The sequence below is a fragment of the Salvelinus namaycush genome, chromosome 18 (genome assembly GCF_016432855.1).
Source record: "Salvelinus namaycush isolate Seneca chromosome 18, SaNama_1.0, whole genome shotgun sequence".
Classification (NCBI taxonomy): domain Eukaryota; kingdom Metazoa; phylum Chordata; class Actinopteri; order Salmoniformes; family Salmonidae; genus Salvelinus; species Salvelinus namaycush.
Window position 1 is genome coordinate 29109995 of NC_052324.1, and position 21355 is coordinate 29131349.

The 21355-nt window shown below is 42.0% G+C and overlaps 1 protein-coding gene across 2 annotated transcripts in view; it reads right to left on the bottom strand.

The window, feature by feature from the left end:
* Nucleotides 1–21355, bottom strand: part of LOC120063332 (ceramide transfer protein-like) — a 45870-nt gene that overhangs the window by 15467 nt on the left and 9048 nt on the right. For both annotated transcript variants that reach the window (XM_039013655.1, XM_039013654.1), the window contains exons 3-7: nt 13889–14005; nt 11148–11255; nt 7478–7613; nt 7106–7192; nt 6659–6816 (exon numbers count right to left, since the gene is read on the bottom strand). In XM_039013655.1, the coding sequence (XP_038869583.1) occupies nt 6659–6816; nt 7106–7192; nt 7478–7613; nt 11148–11255; nt 13889–14005 (606 nt within the window). The remainder of the gene's footprint in view (nt 1–6658; nt 6817–7105; nt 7193–7477; nt 7614–11147; nt 11256–13888; nt 14006–21355) is intronic.

The window sequence follows — 21355 nt, forward strand, 5'->3', positions numbered from 1 at the left end:
TCATTGGTCTGAAGCAGAAGGAAATTCACATGATGCCTACTCCACCCATGCTCTACTAAGGTTTTCCAGCACACAGCTTTGACCTACTACAGTAGCTACACTACATGGCCAAAAGTACACTGCTCAAAAAAATAAAGGGAACACTAATATAACACATCCTAGATCTGAATGAATAAAATATTCTTATTAAATACTTTTATCTTTACATAGTTGAATGTGCTGACAACAAAATCACACAAATTATCAATGTAAATCAAATTTATCAACCCATGGAGGTCTGGATTTGGAGTCACACTCAAAATTAAAAGTGGAAAACCACACTACAGGCTGATCCAACTTTGATGTAATGTCCTTAAAACAAGTCAAAATGAGGCTCAGTACTGTGTGTGGCCTCCACGTGCCTGTATGACCTCCCTACAATGCCTGGGGATGCTCCTGATGAGGAGACTGCCAACTCCTGGACAGTCTGTGGTGCAACGTGGCGTTGGTGGATGGAGCGAGACATGATGTCCCAGATGTGCTCAATTGGATTCAGGTCTGGGGAACGGGCGGGCCAGTCCATAGCATCAATGCCTTCCTCTTGCAGGAACTGCTGACACACTCCAGCCACATGAGGTCTAGCATTGTCTTGCATTAGGAGGAACCCAGGGCCAACCGCACCAGCATATGGTCTCACAAGGGGTCTGAGGATCTCATCTCGGTAACTAATGGCAGTCAGGCTACCTCTGGCGAGCCCATGGAGGGCTGTGCGGCCCCCCAAAGAAATGCCACCCCACACCATGACTGACCCACCGCCAAACCGGTCATGCTGGAGGATGTTGCAGGCAGCAGAACGTTCTCCACGGCGTCTCCAGACTCTGTCATGTCTGTCACATGTGCTCAGTGTGAACCTGCTTTCATCTGTGAAGAGCACAGGGTGCCAGTGGCGAATTTGCCAATCTTGGTGTTCTCTGGCAAATGCCAAACGTCCTGCACGGTGTTGGGCTGTAAGCACAACCCCCACCTGTGGACGTCGGGCCCTCATACCACCCTCATGGAGTCTGTTTCTGACCGTTTGAGCAGACACATGCACATTTGTGGCCTGCTGGAGGTCATTTTGCAGGGCTCTGGCAGTGCTCCTTCTGCTCCTTCTTGCACAAAGGCGGAGGTAGTGGTCCTGCTGCTGGGTTGTTGCCCTCCTACGGCCTCCTCCACATCTGCTGATGTACTGGCCTGTCTCCTGGTAGCGCCTCCATGCTCTGGACACTACGCTGACAAACAGCAAACCTTCTTGCCACAGCTCGCATTGATGTGCCATCCTGGATGAGCTGCACTACCTGAGCCACTTGTGTGGGTTGTAGACTCCGTCTCATGCTACCACTAGAGTGAAAGCACCGCCAGCATTCAAAAATGACCAAAACATCAGCCAGGAAGCATAGGAACTGAGAAGTGGTCTGTGGTCACCACTTGCAGAACCACTCCTTTATTGGGGGTGTCTTGCTAATTGCCTATAATTTCCACCTGTTGTCTATTCCATTTACACAACAGCATGTGAAATTTATTGTCAATCAGTGTTGCTTCCTAAGTTGACAGTTTGATTTCACAGAAGTGTGATTGACTTGGAGATACATTGTGTTGTTTAAGTGTTCCCTTTATTTTTTTGAGCAGTCTATGTTGCCACCCCTTCAAATGAGTGGATTCGGCTATTTCAGCAACACCCGTTGCTGACAGGTGTATAAAATTGAGCACACCGCCATGCAATCTCCATAGACAAACATAGGCAGTAGAATGGCCCGTACAGAAGAGCTCAATGACTTTCAACATGGCATCATCACAGGATGCGACCTTTCCAACAAGTCAGTTTGTCAAATGTCTGCCCTGTTAGAGCTGCCCAGGTCAACTGTAAGTGCTGTTCTTGTAAAGTAGAAACGTTTAGGACCAACACCGGCTCAATCACAAAGTCGTAGGCCACACAAGCTCACAGAGCGAGAGCGCCGAGTAGCATGGCTGTGTGCTCGATTTTATACAACGGGTGTGGCTGAAATAGCTGAATCGTCTAATTTGAAGGGTATATGCAGTACCAGTCAAAAGTTGACACACCTACTCATTCCAGGGTTTATTTTGACTATTTTCTGCATTGTAGAATAATAGAAGACATCAAAACTATGAAATAACACATATGGAATCATGTAGTAACCAAAACAAATGAAAATATATTTTATATCTGAGATTATTCAAAGTAGCCACCCTTTGCCTTGATGACAGCTTTGCACACTCTTGACACTCAACTAGCTTCAAGAGGAATGCTTTTCCAACAGTCTTGACACTCAACTAGCTTCAAGAGGAATGCTTTTCCAACAGTCTTGACACTCAACTAGCTTCAAGAGGAATGCTTTTCCAACAGTCTTGAAGGAGTTATACACAGAGGATCTCAGCTAAACAAACATTTATTTTATCTGTCGCTCTGTGACTGCCGATAACTTCAGAACGAAGTTGACTACAACACAAAGTTGCCAATGTCTTCGCAATTGTTATAAACAAGCAAAGGGTAAAACGCTGCTTCAAATGAAAACAGATGACTGTATTGAAAGAAATACAGTAGGCTACATAGGCCTATATACTGTATTTCAATCACATTGAAATCAATTGAGTTCTATTTTCATAGTGTAGGCCTAACAATGTGTGCAATGATGTGACAAATATTGAATTTAGTGCATACCCTAAGCATTAGAATAAGCTTCCTCAATATTTGATCATTTCTTTCTAGGAGCTGAACCATTGTCAGCATCTAATGTTAAGGTAAGTTTTGAATGGAGAGCGCTGAGCCAAGAGCAGTGCTGCTTTTCTTTCGATCCTATCAGTATCTGTAGGAGAATTAGGTTAAGAAAGGGTTAGGGTTAGCGGAAATGAAGGTTGGTCTTGCTTCTCATGTGCCTGGTGTTAGCTAGCTCTGCAGCAACCCGAGTTGTTGGTCCCAATTTTAGCATTGTCAGAAATGCTACAAAAAAGTAGCACATCGTTGGTTCTTAACCTCTTGAAGCTAGAGGGCAGTATTTTTATGTTTGGGAAAAAAACGTTCCCAATGTAAGCTGCCTATTTCTCAGGCCCAGATGCTAGAATATGCATATACAGTGGGGCAAAAAAGTATTTAGTCAGCCACCAATTGTGCAAGTTCTCCCACTTAAAAAGATGAGAGAGGCCTGTAATTTTCATCATAGGTACACTTCAACTATGACAGATAAAATGAGGGAAAAAAAAGAGAAAATCACATTGTAGGATTTTTAATGAATTTATTTGCAAATTATGGTGGAAAATAAGTATTTGGTCAATAACAAAAGTTTATCTCAATACTTTGTTATATACCCTTTGTTGGCAATGACAGAGGTCAAACGTTTTCTGTAAGTCTTCACAAGGTTTTCACACACTGTTGCTGGTATTTTGGCCCATTCCTCCATGCAGATCTCCTCTAGAGCAGTGATGTTTTGGGGCTGTTGCTGGGCAACACGGACTTTCAACTCCCTCCAAAGATTTTCTATGGGGATGAGATCTGGAGACTGGCTAGGCCACTCCAGGACCTTGAAATGCTTCTTACGAAGCCACTCCTTCGTTGCCCAGGCGGTGTGTTTGGGATCATTGTCATGCTGAAAGACCCAGCCACGTTTCATCTTCAATGCCCTTGCTGATGGTAGGCTTTGTTACTTTGGTCCCAGCTCTCTGCAGGTCATTCACTAGGTCCCCCCGTGTGGTTCTGGGATTTTTGCTCACCGTTCTTGTGATCATTTTGACCCCACGGGGTGAGATCTTGCGTGGAGCCCCAGATCGAGGGAGATTATCAGTGGTCTTGTATGTCTTCCATTTCCTAATAATTGCTCCCACAGTTGATTTCTTCAAACCAAGCTGCTTACCTATTGCAGATTCAGTCTTCCCAGCCTGGTGCAGGTCTACAATTTTGTTTCTGGTGTCCTTTGACAGCTCTTTGGTCTTGGCCATAGTGGAGTTTGGAGTGTGACTGTTTGAGGTTGTGGACAGGTGTCTTTTATACTGATAACAAGTTCAAACAGGTGCCATTAATACATGTAACGAGTGGAGGACAGAGGAGCCTCTTAAAGAAGAAGTTACAGGTCTGTGAGAGCCAGAAATCTTGCTTGTTTGTAGGTGACCAAATACTTATTTTCCACCATAATTTGCAAATAAATTCATTAGAAATCCTACAATGTGATTTTCTGGATTTTTTTCCCTCATTTTATCTGTCATAGTTGAAGTGTACCTATGATGAAAATTACAGGCCTCTCTCATCTTTTTAAGTGGGAGAACTTGCACAATTGGTGGCTGACTAAATACTTTTTTGCCCCACTGTAATTGACAGAGTAGGATAGAAAACACTCTAAAGTTTCCAAAACTGTCAAAATATTGTCTGTGAGTATAACAGAACTGATTTTACAGGCGAAAACCTGAGGAAATCCAACCCGGAAGTGCCTCTTATTTTGAAAAATCCCAGATTTTTTCCCCTATATCTTCCACAGGGTGTGAACAGTCTTTAGACATAGTTTCAAGCTTTTATTCTGAAAAATTAGCGAGATTTATCAAATCGCGTCAGTGGACTGCCAGATGTCCTTCGATTAATTAATGCACGCGAAAGTGGTAGCTCAACAATTTCTTTCTCTCTTGTATTGCATAGTTTACCGTCCGGTTGAAATATTATCGATTATTCATGTGAAAAACAACCTGAGGATTGATTATAAAAAACGTTTGACATGTTTCTACAAACTTTACGGATACTATTTGGAATTTTCGTCTGCCCTTCATGACCTGCACGAGCCTGTGGATTACTGAACATAACGCGCCAACCAAATGGAGGTTTTTGGATATAAAAATAATCTTTATCGAACAAAAGGAACATTTATTGTGTAACTGGGAGTCTCGTGAGTGCAAACATCCAAAGATTATCAAAGGTAAGCGATTAGTTTTATTGCTTTTCTGACTTTCGTCACCAATCTACATTGCTGCTAGCTGTTTGTAATGTTTTGTCTAGTGATCGATAAACTCACACAAACGCTTGGATTGATTTCGCTGTAAAGCATATTTTCAAAATCTGACACGACAGGTGGATTAACAACAAGCTAAGCTGTGTTTTGGTATATTGCACTTGTGATTTCATGAAATTAAATATTTTTTTATTTTTTATTTGGCGCTCTGCAATTCAGCGGATGTTTACGAAAATGATCCCGCTAAAGGGATCTGTGCGCCAAGAGGTTGTAAGGGACAGAAAATGAGCATGTGAGAGCGATAAATAAATGAACTGTTGCGCCTGCAAACGTAGTCAATCCGCAATTTTTTAAGTCCAATGGTCACTTTATGAACACTATAGTCTTGTTTTAATCCAACTGATACAAGTTAGGCTATGTAGGCGCAGAAAATACTCTTAAAGCTCAATTGCTAACAAGCCTGTTAAATTCTGGTATGTGGTTCTCGGTAACGGCCGGACGGCTCATAACGAGAGGCTGGGAGTGTGGTGTACCTCCAATCAAGTTGATTTGCTTCATCCAATGCCTACACTATAATACGTACTGTAAAGAAGCGGCTGCAAGTCTGTAGTGGGATCCATCTCTGGCTTTCGTATTTCAGTATGTCGGCCCTCTTGTGTAGCGAGGACTTCCAGGAAGACAGAAGGTACCACGATGTCCGAGCAGTCATCCTACTACTTACTCCAGTTTGTGTGTTGGAGTGTGTGTCCTGTGAAGCTCTCTCCCTGATCAACATAGGCTACACTCAAGATACACACACCCAGCCACGCTGGTAGTCGAAACCAACTGCAGGCTACTCCTACCTCCCTTTCTTGGGTTGGGCAACTTGCCTTGGGGGAAAAAAATGGAAGAACTGGTTTTCAACAGCTGAGCAGAGTAAGGATGTGAAGCTTTGTCATGTGTCTGACGCAAAGTAGGGAGGTGAATACCTACAGACTGCAGTATCTACAAAGGAAATTCTCAATTCTTAATCCACTCAAATCACCACTAAACCATTCAAACAATTAAACCATTCAAATGTGACTTTACGGAAATGCAGATGAAGTGTGGTTTATTTCACATGATGAAAATGAAAAGAACCCCTCTACCTTCAAAAGCAGGATTGTCTTGAAAGGTGTTTAACAAGTGCCGTCATTACAAAGTTCTTTCAGACAGAATGTCAATCTAACCATGTTTTAATAGTTCTAATAGAATGCAAACTCACTATTGTCTTCCCTGAAGAGTTGAATGTTTCTGAATGTTTTACATGCCTATTGCACAACTGTTGGACTTACTACCTGAGGGAGATTCTTTCCAAACACACAACAGTCAGGCATAATGAAACTAAGCCAATTAAGGCGGGGTGGGGCATTGAGGTGACCAGATGCACCAATCACCTCCACACACACACATATTAGACTGGATCTGCCACCTCAGGTTAGACAACGCCTCTGCTGAACCAGGAGTTGTGTACGGTCTCCTCTCACTGGCTTAAACCATAAAACACACCAGTCCACTTCTATTTTACCAGCCATGTTCAATTAAAAATGATAACTCATCTGCAACAACAACCTGACTGGGGAAGTGTCCCATGAGAGAGGTGAGGGGTTGAATGACCCTGTTGGTAGCTAAAGAAGACTTGTGATTAGCTGTGACAGCAGTTGGCTGTGCCATACCTTGTCAAGTCTCTTCTGCCAGCTGTCCTCTCTCTTCACCATGAGTTCGATGCAGTGGGAAAGGGTGGACAGGATCCCAGCTGTAGTGGCCTTAAACGTGATGGCCTCGCCCTTAAAGTCGATCCCATTCATGCCCTTAGGATTAGCAGGGGGAAACACTGGGAGAGAGAGAGCAACACACTGTTAGATGACATGGTTCCAATGTCACATGCCACCATTCTACACATAACTGTGCTTTAGGGGTGATGAAACTGAAATTTGTTTTCTGATCTACTTCCACAACAAACATATTCAACACAAACACACATTTGGGCGGATCGCAGTGTTATCTACAGTGCAGCGCACCTGGGGTCAAGTGCCTTGCTCAAGGACACAAACACTCATATTGCTGCAAGTAGTAGCAACTTTAGTAATAGTATAAGTGTGAATTTACACACTGATCCTCACGCTTCTCTTTGCTGCCGTTGTTGTTGTAAAGGCAGTCGCCATCGGGCCGTGTGCTCGAGGGAAAGTCGTCTTCATCCTCCTCCACCACTGAAAAGGAGACAAGCCTCCATCATTGATCTACCTGGGTTGCCATTCCATGTTCTGTGGCAAGTGTGGTTATTACAATTTACATGGCCAGTTCAATATGGAACTGTAAAACCCACAGAAAGCCCCCAAAGCCCCTTCCAGGTATTCTTCAGTGCCTCTGACTGTCCCTCTCCCTCCATGTTAGCTTATTTGTTTATTTTGATCCCCATTAGCTTTTGCAAAAGCTACTCTTCCTGGAGTCCACAGTCCCTCTCCCTCCATGTTAACCAGCTACATTAGGTCTACCTCTGTCTCTCTGGAACTCGTCCTTGGAGATGCCATCTGCGCAACCATCAAAGTACTTCTGCAGCGTGTCCACCTGTCTGCAGAGGATGTCTCTGAACGTCTCCATCTCCGCCAGCTTCTCCGGCAGGCTGTGGCCCTTCAGGTCCAACAACACAAACACACGGGTTCACTGTTAGATCTTAACATAATTAAACAATCATGCATTGGGTATCAACGGGACGTCTGCACCAAGTTAAGGTTTGTCCCTTGGTAATGAATGAATTAAACAAAAGGCCTAGCTACATCTTTCCAGGGGCTGTATTGTCCAGGAGCAATTCCTGCGTATGCAAAATAACAATTTAAATGGCTCATAAAATGTACAAACTCCGCTTGGGGGGGTGTATACCAAGAAAGCAGACTTCTGGCACGTTGGCGAAATAAAGCAAATAAAAAGCGTTATGGTGGTTACATGAAATGGACAAGCTTTTTGGGGAGACTGAACATATTAGCAAAAGTTGTGAATTTGCAAGTCTTACGTCAAAATATGGATAGCCATTTCGAAGGAAAGGCTGTACACAAAAACAACAATACTGAAAAGACTGTCCTCTCTAAAGTAATCATGGAAATGACAAACGTATGTATGCATGTTACAGAATCTTAAAGATTGTGATCAAAATCTATCATAACACATTTGTTGTCATTTGGAATGTTTTTAAAAAAGGTCAGCGGAAAGCATATTGCATAATTACAGGTAGCCTGAATAGTATACAAGGCCAATTAGTACTCTAACATTCTATTTATGCATATACAGTGCCGTCTGGAAAGTATTCAGACCCCTTGACTTTTGACACATTTTGTTATGTTACAGCCTTATTCTAAAATTTATTAAATAGTCCCCCCCCCTTCAATCTACACAAAATACCCCATAATGACAAAGTAAAAATTGGATTATACATTTTTGCAAATGTATAATAAATAAAAAAATGAAATATCAAATTTACATAAGTATTCAGACCATTTTCTCAGGACTTTGTTGAAGCACCTTTGGCAGCTATTCCAACCTCGAGTCTTCTTGGGTATGATGCTACAAGCTTGGCACACCTGTATTTGGGAGATTCTTCCATTCTCTGCAGATCCTCTCAAGCTCTGTCAGGTTGGATGGGGAGCGACGCTGCACAGCTATTTTCAGGTCTCTCCAGAGATGTTAGATCAGGTTCAAGTCCGGGCTCTGGCGGGGCCACTCAAGGACATTCAGAGACTTGTGCCGAAAGCCAATCCTGCGATGTTTTGGCTGTGTGCTTAGGGTCGTGGTCCTGTTGGAAGGTGAACCTTTGCCCCAGTCTGAGGTCCTGAGCACTCTGTAGCAGGTTCTCATCAAGGATCTCTAATTTTCTCCGTTCATCTTTCCCTCGATCCTGACAAGTCTCCCAGTCCCTGCCCCTGAAAAACATCCTCACAGCATGATTCTCCCACCACCATGCGTCACCATAGGGATAGTGTCAGGTTTCCTCCAGACATGACCCATGGCATTCAGACTAAAGAGTTCAATCTTAGTTTCATCAGAACAGAGAATCTCATTGTCAAAAGTTACCTAAGGACACTTAGACAAACTCCAAGCAGGCGGTCATGTGCCTTTTACTGAGGAGTGGCTTCTGTCTGGCCACTCTACCATAAAGGCCTGATTGGTGGAGTCCTGCAGAGATGGTTGTCCTTCTGGAACGTTCTCCCATCTCCACAGAGGAAGTCTGAAGCTCTGTCAGAGTGACCATCGGGTGGGTTCTTTGTCACCTCCCTGACCAAGGCCCTTCTCCCCCACTTGCTCAGTTTGGCTGGGCGGCCAGCTCTAGGAAGAGTCTTGGTGGTTCCAAATTTCTTCCATTTAAGAATAATGGAGGCCACTGTATTTGGGGACCTTCAATATTTTGGTACCCTTCCCCAGATCTGTGCCTCGATACAATCCACTCTCGAAGCTCTACGAACAATTCCTTCGACCTCATGGCTTGGTTTTTGTTCTGACATGTCAACTGTGGGACCTTATATAGACATGTGTGCCTTTCCAAATTATGTCCAATCAATTGAATTTACCACAGGTGGACTCCAAGTTGTAGAAACAGCTCAAGGATGTTCAATGAAAACAGGATGCACCTGGGTCTGAATACGTATGTAAATGAGTACCTGTTTTTTATTTTACAATGATTTTTTTTTAAACGTTTTTCGCTCCGTCATTATGGGGTATTGTGTGTAGATTGCTTAGGCAGTCCCTCCAGGATTCCGTGATCGCTAAATCAACCAATCAGCGCATATTAGGTGAGAGCTCGCAATTTTGACCAATTCCCGCACTTTTACCGTGGAAAATGGCCCAATCCAAAAATCTCTCATTTGCCAACGAAAATAACAGCTAACGTCCATGCGAAACAATTTCCAAATGTTTTTGGAAACTAGAGAAAGTCGACAATCAACAGTCACTTCGAATCAGCAAAGCATAAGAGAATGTCAGAACAGTTCCCACAGCAGCGGCAGATCACCATGACTGAATTGCAAAATGTATTGCAGAATTTCAGAATAGCTGCAGCAAAATCTTTGGTCGCAGAAATCACAATTTTTTCCCGCAAAATCCTGGAGGGACTGATGAGGGGGAAAAAAATATTTAATCCATTTTAGAATAAGGCTGTAACTTAACAAAATGTGGAAAATGTCAAGGGATCTGAATACTTCCCGAATGCTTCCCGAGTACATGTGCCTATACTGTCAATCCACTTTTCTGGACACTGGATTAAGTTGGTATATTTTGGGGTACTTTCATTTGAAAAGGACACTCCAGGACTATTCAGATTGTTGATAAGCACTCTTATCTTTCTATCCTTTAAAACATTACTACCATGTATGAGAAATGCATTTCAGCTCATATTTTCCAAGATAACATTAGCTAGACGGAACATATAATTTTCAAGATATTAATAATTGCTTCTTTAAAAGTCTGAAGAATACATCTCAGAACAACCACACAAAATGTGGTGAATGCACAAGCTAAGACATGATACATCAATATCCATCACATCCACAACCGTTGTGGATGTGATGTTACTCTGGATAAGAGCGTCTGCTCAATGATTAAAATAGATGTTACGGATATCATAACACTGAAAAAGGATACGGGCAATGAAGAGATAGAAAGCATTTATAGACCATATAAAACCTTGATCAAAGTTAGCTTTACAGGCTGTGACTGATGTTATGTGCATGTTTTAGAAAAACTTTTCCTAAAAAACATTATGGATGTGATATAGGGGTGTTGGCTGGGACAGGCTATCTTTACAAGACTGTAGAACACGCAAACAAAACTCACAACACTTCAATTTGGTCTATACTGCTTCATTAACATCACATCTTCATAACCAACACTGGGGGACAGCTGTGAGTGGAGAAATAAGCACTGTGAGCTCTTTCAAAAAGCCATGAAATATGATTGACTGAAAAGCCTTCGAGACTTGGCTTGCTACTCTTAAATGGACATAATTCATACAATTTCCTACTTAAACTTTTCAAATAAAGCCTGAACTCCAACATGTAGACCTTAAGGATAATTATAAATGTGGTTTAAATTGGAAATGACTAACTATTTAGGCATGTGCAGGTTGACTTTCCCATGGAATTTCCCTGGAAATTTGTTGTGAGTGTTGTGGTGGTTTACCTTGAAGGAGGAAGTGGAGGTGGCAGAGAAGCCACTGGCAGCAGAGGTGAGAGACAGCATGGAGCCATGATGCCTCAGACTGGACTCTGAACCATACCCCGACTCCGCCTGGAGGGGTGGGGGAAGAATACGTTAGACCAGTGTTCTCAACTCCGGTCTTCACGCACCCCCAACAGTACATATTTTTGTTGTGGCCCTGGAAAAGCACACCTGATTCTACTTTTTAACTAATCATCAAGCCCATGACAAGTTGAATTAGATGTGTTTGTTCCTGGGCTACAACAAAAAGTGCGTGCTGTTGGGTGTACTCGACGACTGAAGTTGGGGAACATGGTGTTCGACCAGTCTCCAGAGTAAGAAATACATTATTCCCCCAGCCAAAAATACATTATTCCCCCAGTGAAATACAGAATCAAACCCTGAGAAACAGGTACACTACAGGAAAGCACAAGGATTGCCTTTAGTCCATTGGGATCTATTGAAGGGGGAACAGGAACACTGACTACGCCAGCTTGTGACCCAATAGGTTTGGAGGCCTATAGGAGGCTTGGTACGGTGCATTGTATGCTTGGGTATGGAGATGTCAACATTTGTCCTATCATGATTATATACTCAGAAAACATTGTGATACGATGGTATCGACCCCTATTGGCCAACCACTTTTTTTGCAAAAAAAATATTTAAAACCTCAGCTATAACCACCGTTAGGCTATAATCACAATCAAAGTTAATGTTTCTGAAAGCCTGGACAGAGCTATGTAGAGGAAAATATTTTCTAATATTCCTGTCTGGTGTAGGCAGCTTCAGTATGTAACAGGCTTGTGTGTGTGTGTGTGTGTGGTGCCCACAGGATGCAAGGGAGAGGGACCAGAGACGTGCCTCTCGTGCTTCAGCCAGTGTAATCTGACCTTGCATTAGCTCTCACTTCACTTGCTACACATGTTGCTTCTTGTGGACTGTAGTGTCGCTCGGTCAACTCTGATTGGCAGACAAAAACAACAAGCGAACAACAAGAGAAAGTATATTTCCTGACAGGACATTGAGCTGCTTTGGTGGAATTGTCCGCTGTGTCTAGCCTACATTCTCCCCTTGCTTTCTTATTTATTGAAATGGCCTACAGCAAATACATATAGGCAAAGTAGTCAGATTGTCATAAACAGTAACTAGTAATGCTGCATAGTGCCATAAATACACTGAGTATACAAAACATTAAGAACATTTCCATGACAAACTAACCAGGTGAATCCAGGTGAAAGCTATGATCCTTTTTTGAGGTCACTTAAATCCACTTCAAATCAGTGTAGATGTGTGCCATTCAGAGGGTGAATGACCAAGACAAAATATTTAAGTGCCTTTGAACAGGGTACGGTAGTAGGTGCCAGGCGCACCGGTTTGTGTCAAGAACTGCAACGCTGCTGGGTTTTTCCACGCTCAACAGTTTCCCGTGTGTATCAAGAATGGTCCTCCAACTAAAGGACATCCAGCCAACTTTACACAACTGTGGGAAGCATCTGTGTCAACATAGGCCAGCATCTCTGTGGAACGCTTCACACCTTGTAGAGTCAATGCCAGACGAATTGAGGCTGTTCTGAGGGCAAAAAGGCTGGTGCAACTCAGGTGTTCCTAATGTTTGGTATACTCAGTGTATAACTCACCTTTCTGGTAAAAAAAGTTATTTATTGCTAAGACGTACTCACTTTTGACGACAAGCTGAAGTACCTTACCTCGTCTAAGAGTATCTTAAAATGAGACATCTCAGTCTTACCCCCCCCCCCCCCCCCCCCCCCCAAAAACGTGCACTCGTCTTTTCCTACTAGCACCGACTTTGCTGATAACCTCTGTGGGGAAAATGACTTACTACAACTGTGATGTGGTTGTTTCAGCTAGCTATCTTTAGATGAATGGAAGTTGCTCAGGATAAGAGTGTCTGCTAAACGACTAAAATCTAATACAAATATGATGGAGTTCCTATTCAAGAAAAGTGGGTGAATAGGGCATGAAGTATGCTAAGTTTAAATATCTACATATAGGAATAATCAGTTTAGGGACTCACAGCCATTACATTTCACCTGCCTTATAACTGTAAAATAAATATGATCATATTTAGTGACAGTGAAAATTGGCACTGTTTTATAGAACTGACGACAATGAATGTACTGCCTCTGAGCAACACACACACACACACACACACCCCATTCAACAACCTGCCGACCACTGGGCTTCCTCTCAATACCATATTTGGTAGTGAGTGGAAGGAAACACCAAGCAGATGCTTCACATTTATACATCTGGTGAAATAACTCCTCATTGTTCTATCTGTGGTATCATCCTGGCCCTAACACACACACACCAAGTTTTTCCTGTTCGTCCCACTGTCACCAACCAGTCGACCAGTTCCACTCAGAAGCAGTCATGTTGCAACATGTCAATTCCTGGGAATGGTAGCATACTGTAAATATGGGATCTGAAATCACCATGCTTCCGGTTGCCACCATCTCTCACTTGTTTGTATTTCTTGGCCCGAGACTTGAACTAGAAACTTTCTGGCTACTGGCTGCCTCTCTAACCTCTAGTCTTGGCTACCTCTACCTCTCGTTCTATTCCAAAACAACCACTAGGCTGGTGCACTTTTGTGTAGATCTTAAAGTATTGGAGAATAAATGTAAATTGCACATGCCAAGGGGAATATCTCTGGTATGTCATTTCTGTGTACAAGAGAGAAAGAGATCCTTCAGTCTTACCTTGTGTAGTTCGATGGAGTCAATCCATTGGTGCCGGTGCTCTGGGTCCTCTGCCCGTAGGTACCACACACTGTCGTTCACACTAATGTCAAAACGACACTCGTCAAATTCGTGGGGCTGCAGGGAGAGAGAGTGGAGACACGAGTGACTCGGCCTATACAGGAGATGTCAAACCCTCCAGCAGAAAGTACTTTGGGAAAAGCAGTGCGTCGACCGCTTTAAAAAACAAACATGAGTGGTCAATAGATCCCTCTTTCAGAATCAACTCAACAAGGCCCAAACACCCAACACTAGGCTATATTATTATGCAGGGCTTATTCCAATCAACATGTTGGTTGTAGGAGGGATGTGGTTCTGACTAGAGGTGCAAAGGGTATACTACTTTAAACTTTTGAAGTTTACCAGTAAACTACCAGAATTTTATCATATGACATCTAGTGGTCTTTTTGGGGAATTCAGATTATCATCACAGGTGTATCTCTGGCCCTCTAAAACATTATCTTAATATAAACCAACTTAGTGAATACTGTAAGAATATTTCGAAGATAAATACACAACGCAGAGGACGAGAGGTTAATAGAGTACTAACAATCAATGGAAATTGTAGTTTTCCTGTAATAGGGGATTAATGAGCAATGGGTATGGGAGGGATTTGTCTATACAGTGAGCCTGAAATAGGATACTTGTTATTTGGCCCAGTTTTATTGCAAGGAATTCTAATTGGTCAACCACAGGTTAGGGCTGGTTTATAAAACGATATGCTGTCCCTTTGTTCTGTGGAGAACTGGGAGAGAACCACAGAAGAGCATCACTGAGGACAGGGGAGAATGACCATCTACCTACCTCTCAGCATAACATCTGTGATTTATCCTCTTTGAATAAACATATTTCCTCCCCCTGATTTGCTTTGGGGTCTGTGCTATTAAAGAATAACATCAACTGCTAACATTTGGTGCCGTGACCGGGATGAATTGGTCTGAACAACAAGAAAACTTAACAGCTGTGTGTTGATCCAGAGGAGAATCAACTCTTAATCTCCTGATTGATGGCCATCAGTGCTGAGTGAGTCTAGACCAATATAATTTTAAAAGAACCAAATCAGGTTAAAATTAGTGCATGCAATGAGTGAAACGTATCTGTGATGTATAAGGGTTCAAGTCCTTTGTTCTATTACAGAGTTTTGTCTTGCTCGGTTAGGGGTTAGAGTCCTTTCTTTTGTGAAACCTTCTTGTTGCATAGAAGTAAGTTGCTAGTTGAGTAGCAATTTTTACACGTGTGGTTAACGTAAGTCTTCAACACAGGGATACAAACCGGTGAGGGCCCAAAAAGGTGACTTCTTTTTTTTTGCACTGAAACATGTAAAAAAAATAAAAATAATCCTGCTTGCGGTAAATGCAGGTTAACTAATTAAACAACAAATATGATCTACATGATCAGTCTCTGTGTGTAAAATAAGTGGTTAATGTGAACCTAACTCACAGCTAAAAAAATGTAAGTAAAGCAATCCAATGTTATTTGTTGCCAAGACTTTACTGCAAATGACACTCAAGTCTTGACAGAATAATACACTAATATTGCAGTTAGCCATGACAGCCTTTATAATAGAACGCTTGTGACCACACACATGAATATTGCAATTGGGGGGGAAAACATCTTAAAGTAAAATATGAATGAAACAAACAGGCATTCTATTTTTGCTCTATTATAGTTGCCACTATAGTAGACATTGATCAAGTGCACAAGACTGTGTGCAAAAATAACATTCATTAAGTAAAAAAATGTAATAATCCCCCTCACTCACACACAAGTGTTACTGTCAAATTCAACACAACAAAAACAATATCTTTGGGCTACACTGCACGTTATTACATTGTTCACTTTCTGCCTGTGGACATCTGTTCTACAATGTGCCAGCAGAGCATGATACCCTTTGTTGGCATAATTGATCTCTTTCAGGCAGAGAGTACACCTGGCATACCCCTTTTTATCCACTGTATTGAAAGAGGGAAAGTGTGTGGCATTTCTTTCATCTCTATTGGCCTCCAGCATAAGCCAGGCCCAGCTTCAGCTACACTTGATCCCTGAATCCACTTGTTTTCACCTAATTCTCTCATTCTGAAAATTAGACACAGTGGGTTACCCGACATGGAAGATGAAGATGCCTCATTTTTGGAGGAATTGAGTGTAATCACTCATCAGCTGATCCATACATTATTTGCGAAAAACATTTGTTCCCACAACTAATGACTGGGAGAGACAAAACTACGGCAACATCAGACAGACAGTCACGACTGGACAGAGACATCAATCAACATAATAAACCGTCTGTTATCAGAGTTGTGCAGGTTCCGAGTGAAACCAACAACAATATCCATTCAGCAGAAGAGAAACCTGGTGTGTCATTATTGTGGGATTTCTGGTCACTGGCAACGAGAATGTCGGAAAAGAAAGCTTGATTTTATGAGAAGTGGCTAGGATAAGCAGGGTCCGTCTAAGTGAAAATGGACTCAAGGCAACAGCCCCAACGCTGATGCAGAAATTTAAGAAGCCCTCTCCGGCTCAGCAGCAGAGTTTTCTGGATGATGTGGAGGTAAACTAACAGACCCCCTATTATGTCCCATCTCAGCTGGTGTACATATGAAATCGAATGAAATATATGTGAACATGATGGTTAACAACTTTGCAGTACATTTTCTTTCGTAGACACAGGTGCTGAAGTCACTGTATTGCCCATATCTTATGCAAAACATATATGTCCTCAGTACACAGGCAAGAACATGAGAGCGACAGGAGTGGGGGTGGACAAAGACAGATATGAAACAAACCATTATCAATTTCTCTTGGTCCAATGAAGGTTGATGCAGGGGTGTGGATAGGCTCATTTGAACAGCCTATTTTAGGTCTTGATGTTATTATGCAACTTGACTCTACATTGAATATTTCTGAAGGAAATATAGGCAAATTAGACAACTGCAGGGCTCTTGTCACGCCCTGGCCTTAGTTATCTTTGTTTTCTTTATTATTTTAGTTAGGTCAGGGTGTGACATGGGGGATGTATGTGTTTTTGTAGTGTCTAGGGGTGTTGTATGTGTATGGGGCAGTGTCTAGTGTAGTTGTCTAGGTAAGTCTATGGTTGCCTGAAGGGTTCTCAATCAGAGACAGCTGTCATTCATTGTCTCTGATTGGGAGCCATATTTAAGGCAGCCATAGGCATTAGGTTAATGTGGGTAATTGTCTATGTTGAACGTTAGTAGCTTGTGTGTGCACTTTCGTTTATTAGCTTCACGGTCGTTTATTGTTTTGTTAGTTTTGTAAGAGTGTTTCGTTTCGTGTTACGTCTTCGTCTAATAAAAGGAAGATGTATTTCTCTCACGCTGCGCCTTGGTCCACTCATTATCCTCAAGACGATCGTGACAGCTCTACAGTTCAGAACTATCCTATTTGGACTACAAAGAAAAATGAGTGTGGAACTTTGGATAAGGAACCAGTGTGCTTTACAGGTGTTGCTCCACCTTGCACAAAACAATATCCCATTAGCAAGGAAGCTATGGACTCTACTAAAGTAGTGATTAAAGATCTATGGGACATGGGTATAGTTGAAAAGACACCATGTAATCCGGCTACTCTCATGTATCCTCCAGATACCACATTACTTGAACACGACTGGTGTGAATTGGTTTCGGATCAGCTCTCTGATAAGTTTATAGAGTCATTCTTTGGAAAACCGTGAGTTTATCTTAAACACAGACAGTTCAAGCATTGTGGGGGGGGGGGGGGGGGGGGGTGAGGAAGGAAGGCTGGGCAGTTACTACAACGGACAATGTGATAGTGACAGACACGTTACCTGCAGGAACATCAGAAGGGTGGCGGAATTGGTGGCTTGACAGAAGCATGTAAACAAGCTGAAGGAAAACTAATATCTACACAGACTCAAGGTCTGCTTTTGGTGTTACCCATTATTTTGGAAAAATATGGAAAAACAGAAGATTCATGACATCACTGGGAGCTCCTGTGAAGAATGGACCAGAGGTGATGGCTCTACTGAATGCTCTCCAGTTACCTGGACAAGTTGCAATTTTGAAAATGAAAGCACATGGAAGAATCTTTAGACAAAAGTAATGATTTGGCTGACAGAGCTGCTAAGGCGGCTGCCAAGAGAAAACCTCTGTCAGCTAAACTGATTAGGAGATACACCTTGGATACATTGCAACACATTAGAGATATGCGAACAATGAAGTGTGGGAATGGATGGCTGCAGGATGCAAACTCAATCAAGGTGTGTGGAAATACAACCTGAGATGTGTAGCGCCAAATGCACTCTTACCCTACTTGGTGACACAGATCCACTCTTTGGGACACATTGGTGTGGACAAGATAGTTTTTCGTTTTGTGGGCAAATGGTGGAATCCTGGTGTGCGGAAAGAGGCGGAGGCTGTTGTGGCGAATTGCAACATTTGTATGGAAAACACCACCAAGGGACGAGTAAAAGTACAGACACGACAAGCACCTGTCCTACCAGGACCCTTCAGACATCTACAGCTTGATTACATCACACTGCCCAAATGTAAAGGACATGAAGATGTGCTGGTTGTTGTTGATCGTTTCTCACGATGGGTTGAAGCCTACACTACTAAGAAAGGAACTGCACAACACACAGCTAAAATTCTATTCGACAAATCATTCCCAGATGGGGATTTCCAGAACAATTAAATTCCGACCAAGGCACTAATTTCACAGGAAAAGGGTGTCAGGAGGTAGCTCGTCTTCTGAACATAGACTGGCAACTACACTGCCCTTATCATCCTCAATCGAGTGGACAGGTAGAAAGCACAAATCAAGTTTTGAAAGACTTTCAAAGGTGCATCAAGAAGGGATAGCATGGCCAGATGCATTGCCTACGGTATTATGTATTAAAGGGCAACACATAACAAAACCACAGGGTTGAGTCCATTTGAGGTCGTCACAGGTCGACCCATGTCACTACCAGGCACGTTAGATTTGAGAAAAGCACTGTTTCACTTTGAGTGACACAATGCTTAACTATTGCATACAACTCTCTAATGCATAGGAGAAGCAGACAGACAAGTTAAAGAGGCGTGGGGAATAACTCCCAAGGGGGGACATGACATAGTACCAGGACAGCGGGTGATGGTAAAAAAATATGTAACAGAGATGCTAGGGCCAAAATGAAAAGGTCCTTATCAAGGTTTGCTCATAACGAGGTCAGCAGTAAAAGTCCAGGGAAAATCACAATGGATACATGTCACTCATTGCAAGGTTGTCCATTTTGATGACACGGGGGAGCCTGGAGAATAAAGAACTGATTGATTAGCAAATCGGGGGCCAATCTCAGGTGAAGAAGCATAGTAAGATGATCAGAATCTGATAAGCTTCTATGTTGTACACCGCAGTCATCATATTCGGGATATCTAGGTGAAATGTCCAACTTTTCCTGAAAATCGGGACATGCTTACTTAGGGAAAGCTATGTGAAATTTCTCTTGAAACCAGGACATGTTACTTTCACTTTTTTGTTTCCTTCGTTACAGGTTATGAGAATCTACCGTCTGAAGCTGAAGCAATATCCCTTGATCCAAGGACTGTACTTGAAATGATACAAGATCACCGGTGAAGTGTTCATTACATGAGTCCTTAACCAGTGGAACAGAAGAAGAATTTCTCACTACTGGCAGACTGATAACTATTAGAAATGATGTTCTGACAATGTGGGACTAATACCAGTGTGGAAGAGCTGGTCACTTAAAGGACTTGGTGAATGATTACCTTTCCAATAGGACGATTGAATATTGTCTTGTAGAAATGTTTTTTGTTGTTGTGAGTTCTCACAATACAGAATGTGGTAGGAATTGTAAGGGACATCCTAATTACACCTGTTAATACCCATTTTCTATAACTTTGGTTGAATCTATTTCTTATTGTAACAGCAAGTACAATACGCCCTTTGAGTTCTATAGAAATGCAAGGTGTTTAATGTAAATTATTTTATGCTTAGTGCTAATGTTTTTTATACTGTATTTTTTCATGTTTTCTACTGTCATTTTCAAAAAATACATTTTAAGTATATTTATTTTTAAAATGGTCTAGGGGGAGTGTAAGAATATTTCGAAGATAAATACACAATGCAGAGGACGAGAGGTTAATAGAGTACTAACAATCAATGGAAATTGTAGTTTTTCTGTAATAGGGGATTAATGAGCAATGGGTATGGGAGGGATTTGTCTATACAGTGAGCCTGAAATAGGATACTTGTTATTTGGCCCAGTTTTATTGCAAGGAATTCTAATTGGCTAGGGCTGGGTTATAAAACGACATGCTGTCCCTTTGTTCTGTGGAGAACTGGGAGAGAACCACAAAAAAGCATCACTAAGGACAGGGGAGAATGACCATCTATCTACCTCTCAGCATAACATCTATGATTTATCCTCTTTGAATAAACATATTTCCTCCCCCTGATTTGCATTGGGGTCTGTGTTAAAGAATAACATCAACTACTAACAATACCATTGGTGTTTAACATGAGAGTTTCAGCGTGAAATAGCCTTTACTTTTTTTACATATATTTATTTTACTATGTCAATATGTAAATCATTGGTTCCAAAACTGGTGGCAGTTGTTAAAAAAAAAAAAAATCGTTGGAAGAGATAATTTGGGTATTTTCTTTTGGTCCATATGGTCTATCCACTAGAAACTCATGGACATACATTTCTAGATTTTTGTTGTTGTTATTAAAGTATAAATGATCAAAGTTAATGAAAGGGAAAACCTACTCAGTTGCGCAACTGAATGTATTCAACTGAAATATGTCTTCCGCATTTAACCCAACCCCTCTGAATCAGACAGGTGCGGGGGGCTGCCTTAAATTGACGTCCACGGTGCCCGGGGAACAGTTGTTGGGGGTTAACTGCCTTCCTCAAGGGCAGAAAGACAGATTTGTCCACCTTGGCAGCTTGGGGATTCGAACCGGCTACACCAATAACCTGGGTTTGGAATCTGTTCCTTAAAGACAGCAAAGGCCTTTTTCTCCACATTTTCTGACTTCGAGCTCCTCTTCCAGTAGAAATGGCCCGTTGATGCCAGCTGATGTTGCCCCAGTTTAATAAACGTATTATTTTCTCAAAATTCAGTTTCTCCATTTAGTTTTCCCAGGTTTCAGCTTTTCCCCCCCGATTTTAATGTTTTCTCTTTCAAAAATCACACATTTTTAATAGAAAAACAACAATTTGAGACCACTTTTGAGATCTAGGGAAAACCTAAGAAATTTTCATTTTTGGGTGTAGATAACCTTTCATTCAAGTGTGCACCAGCAAGACACTTGCTTGGCTAGCAGTGTTTCTGTAGCACACGTGATTGCTGAGTTAGCTAAACAAATCCCTACTGGATTGATGCAAATAATCATGATCTCATTCTGCCAGGTAGGCACAGACTACTTTGTAGTTAACATTTAATT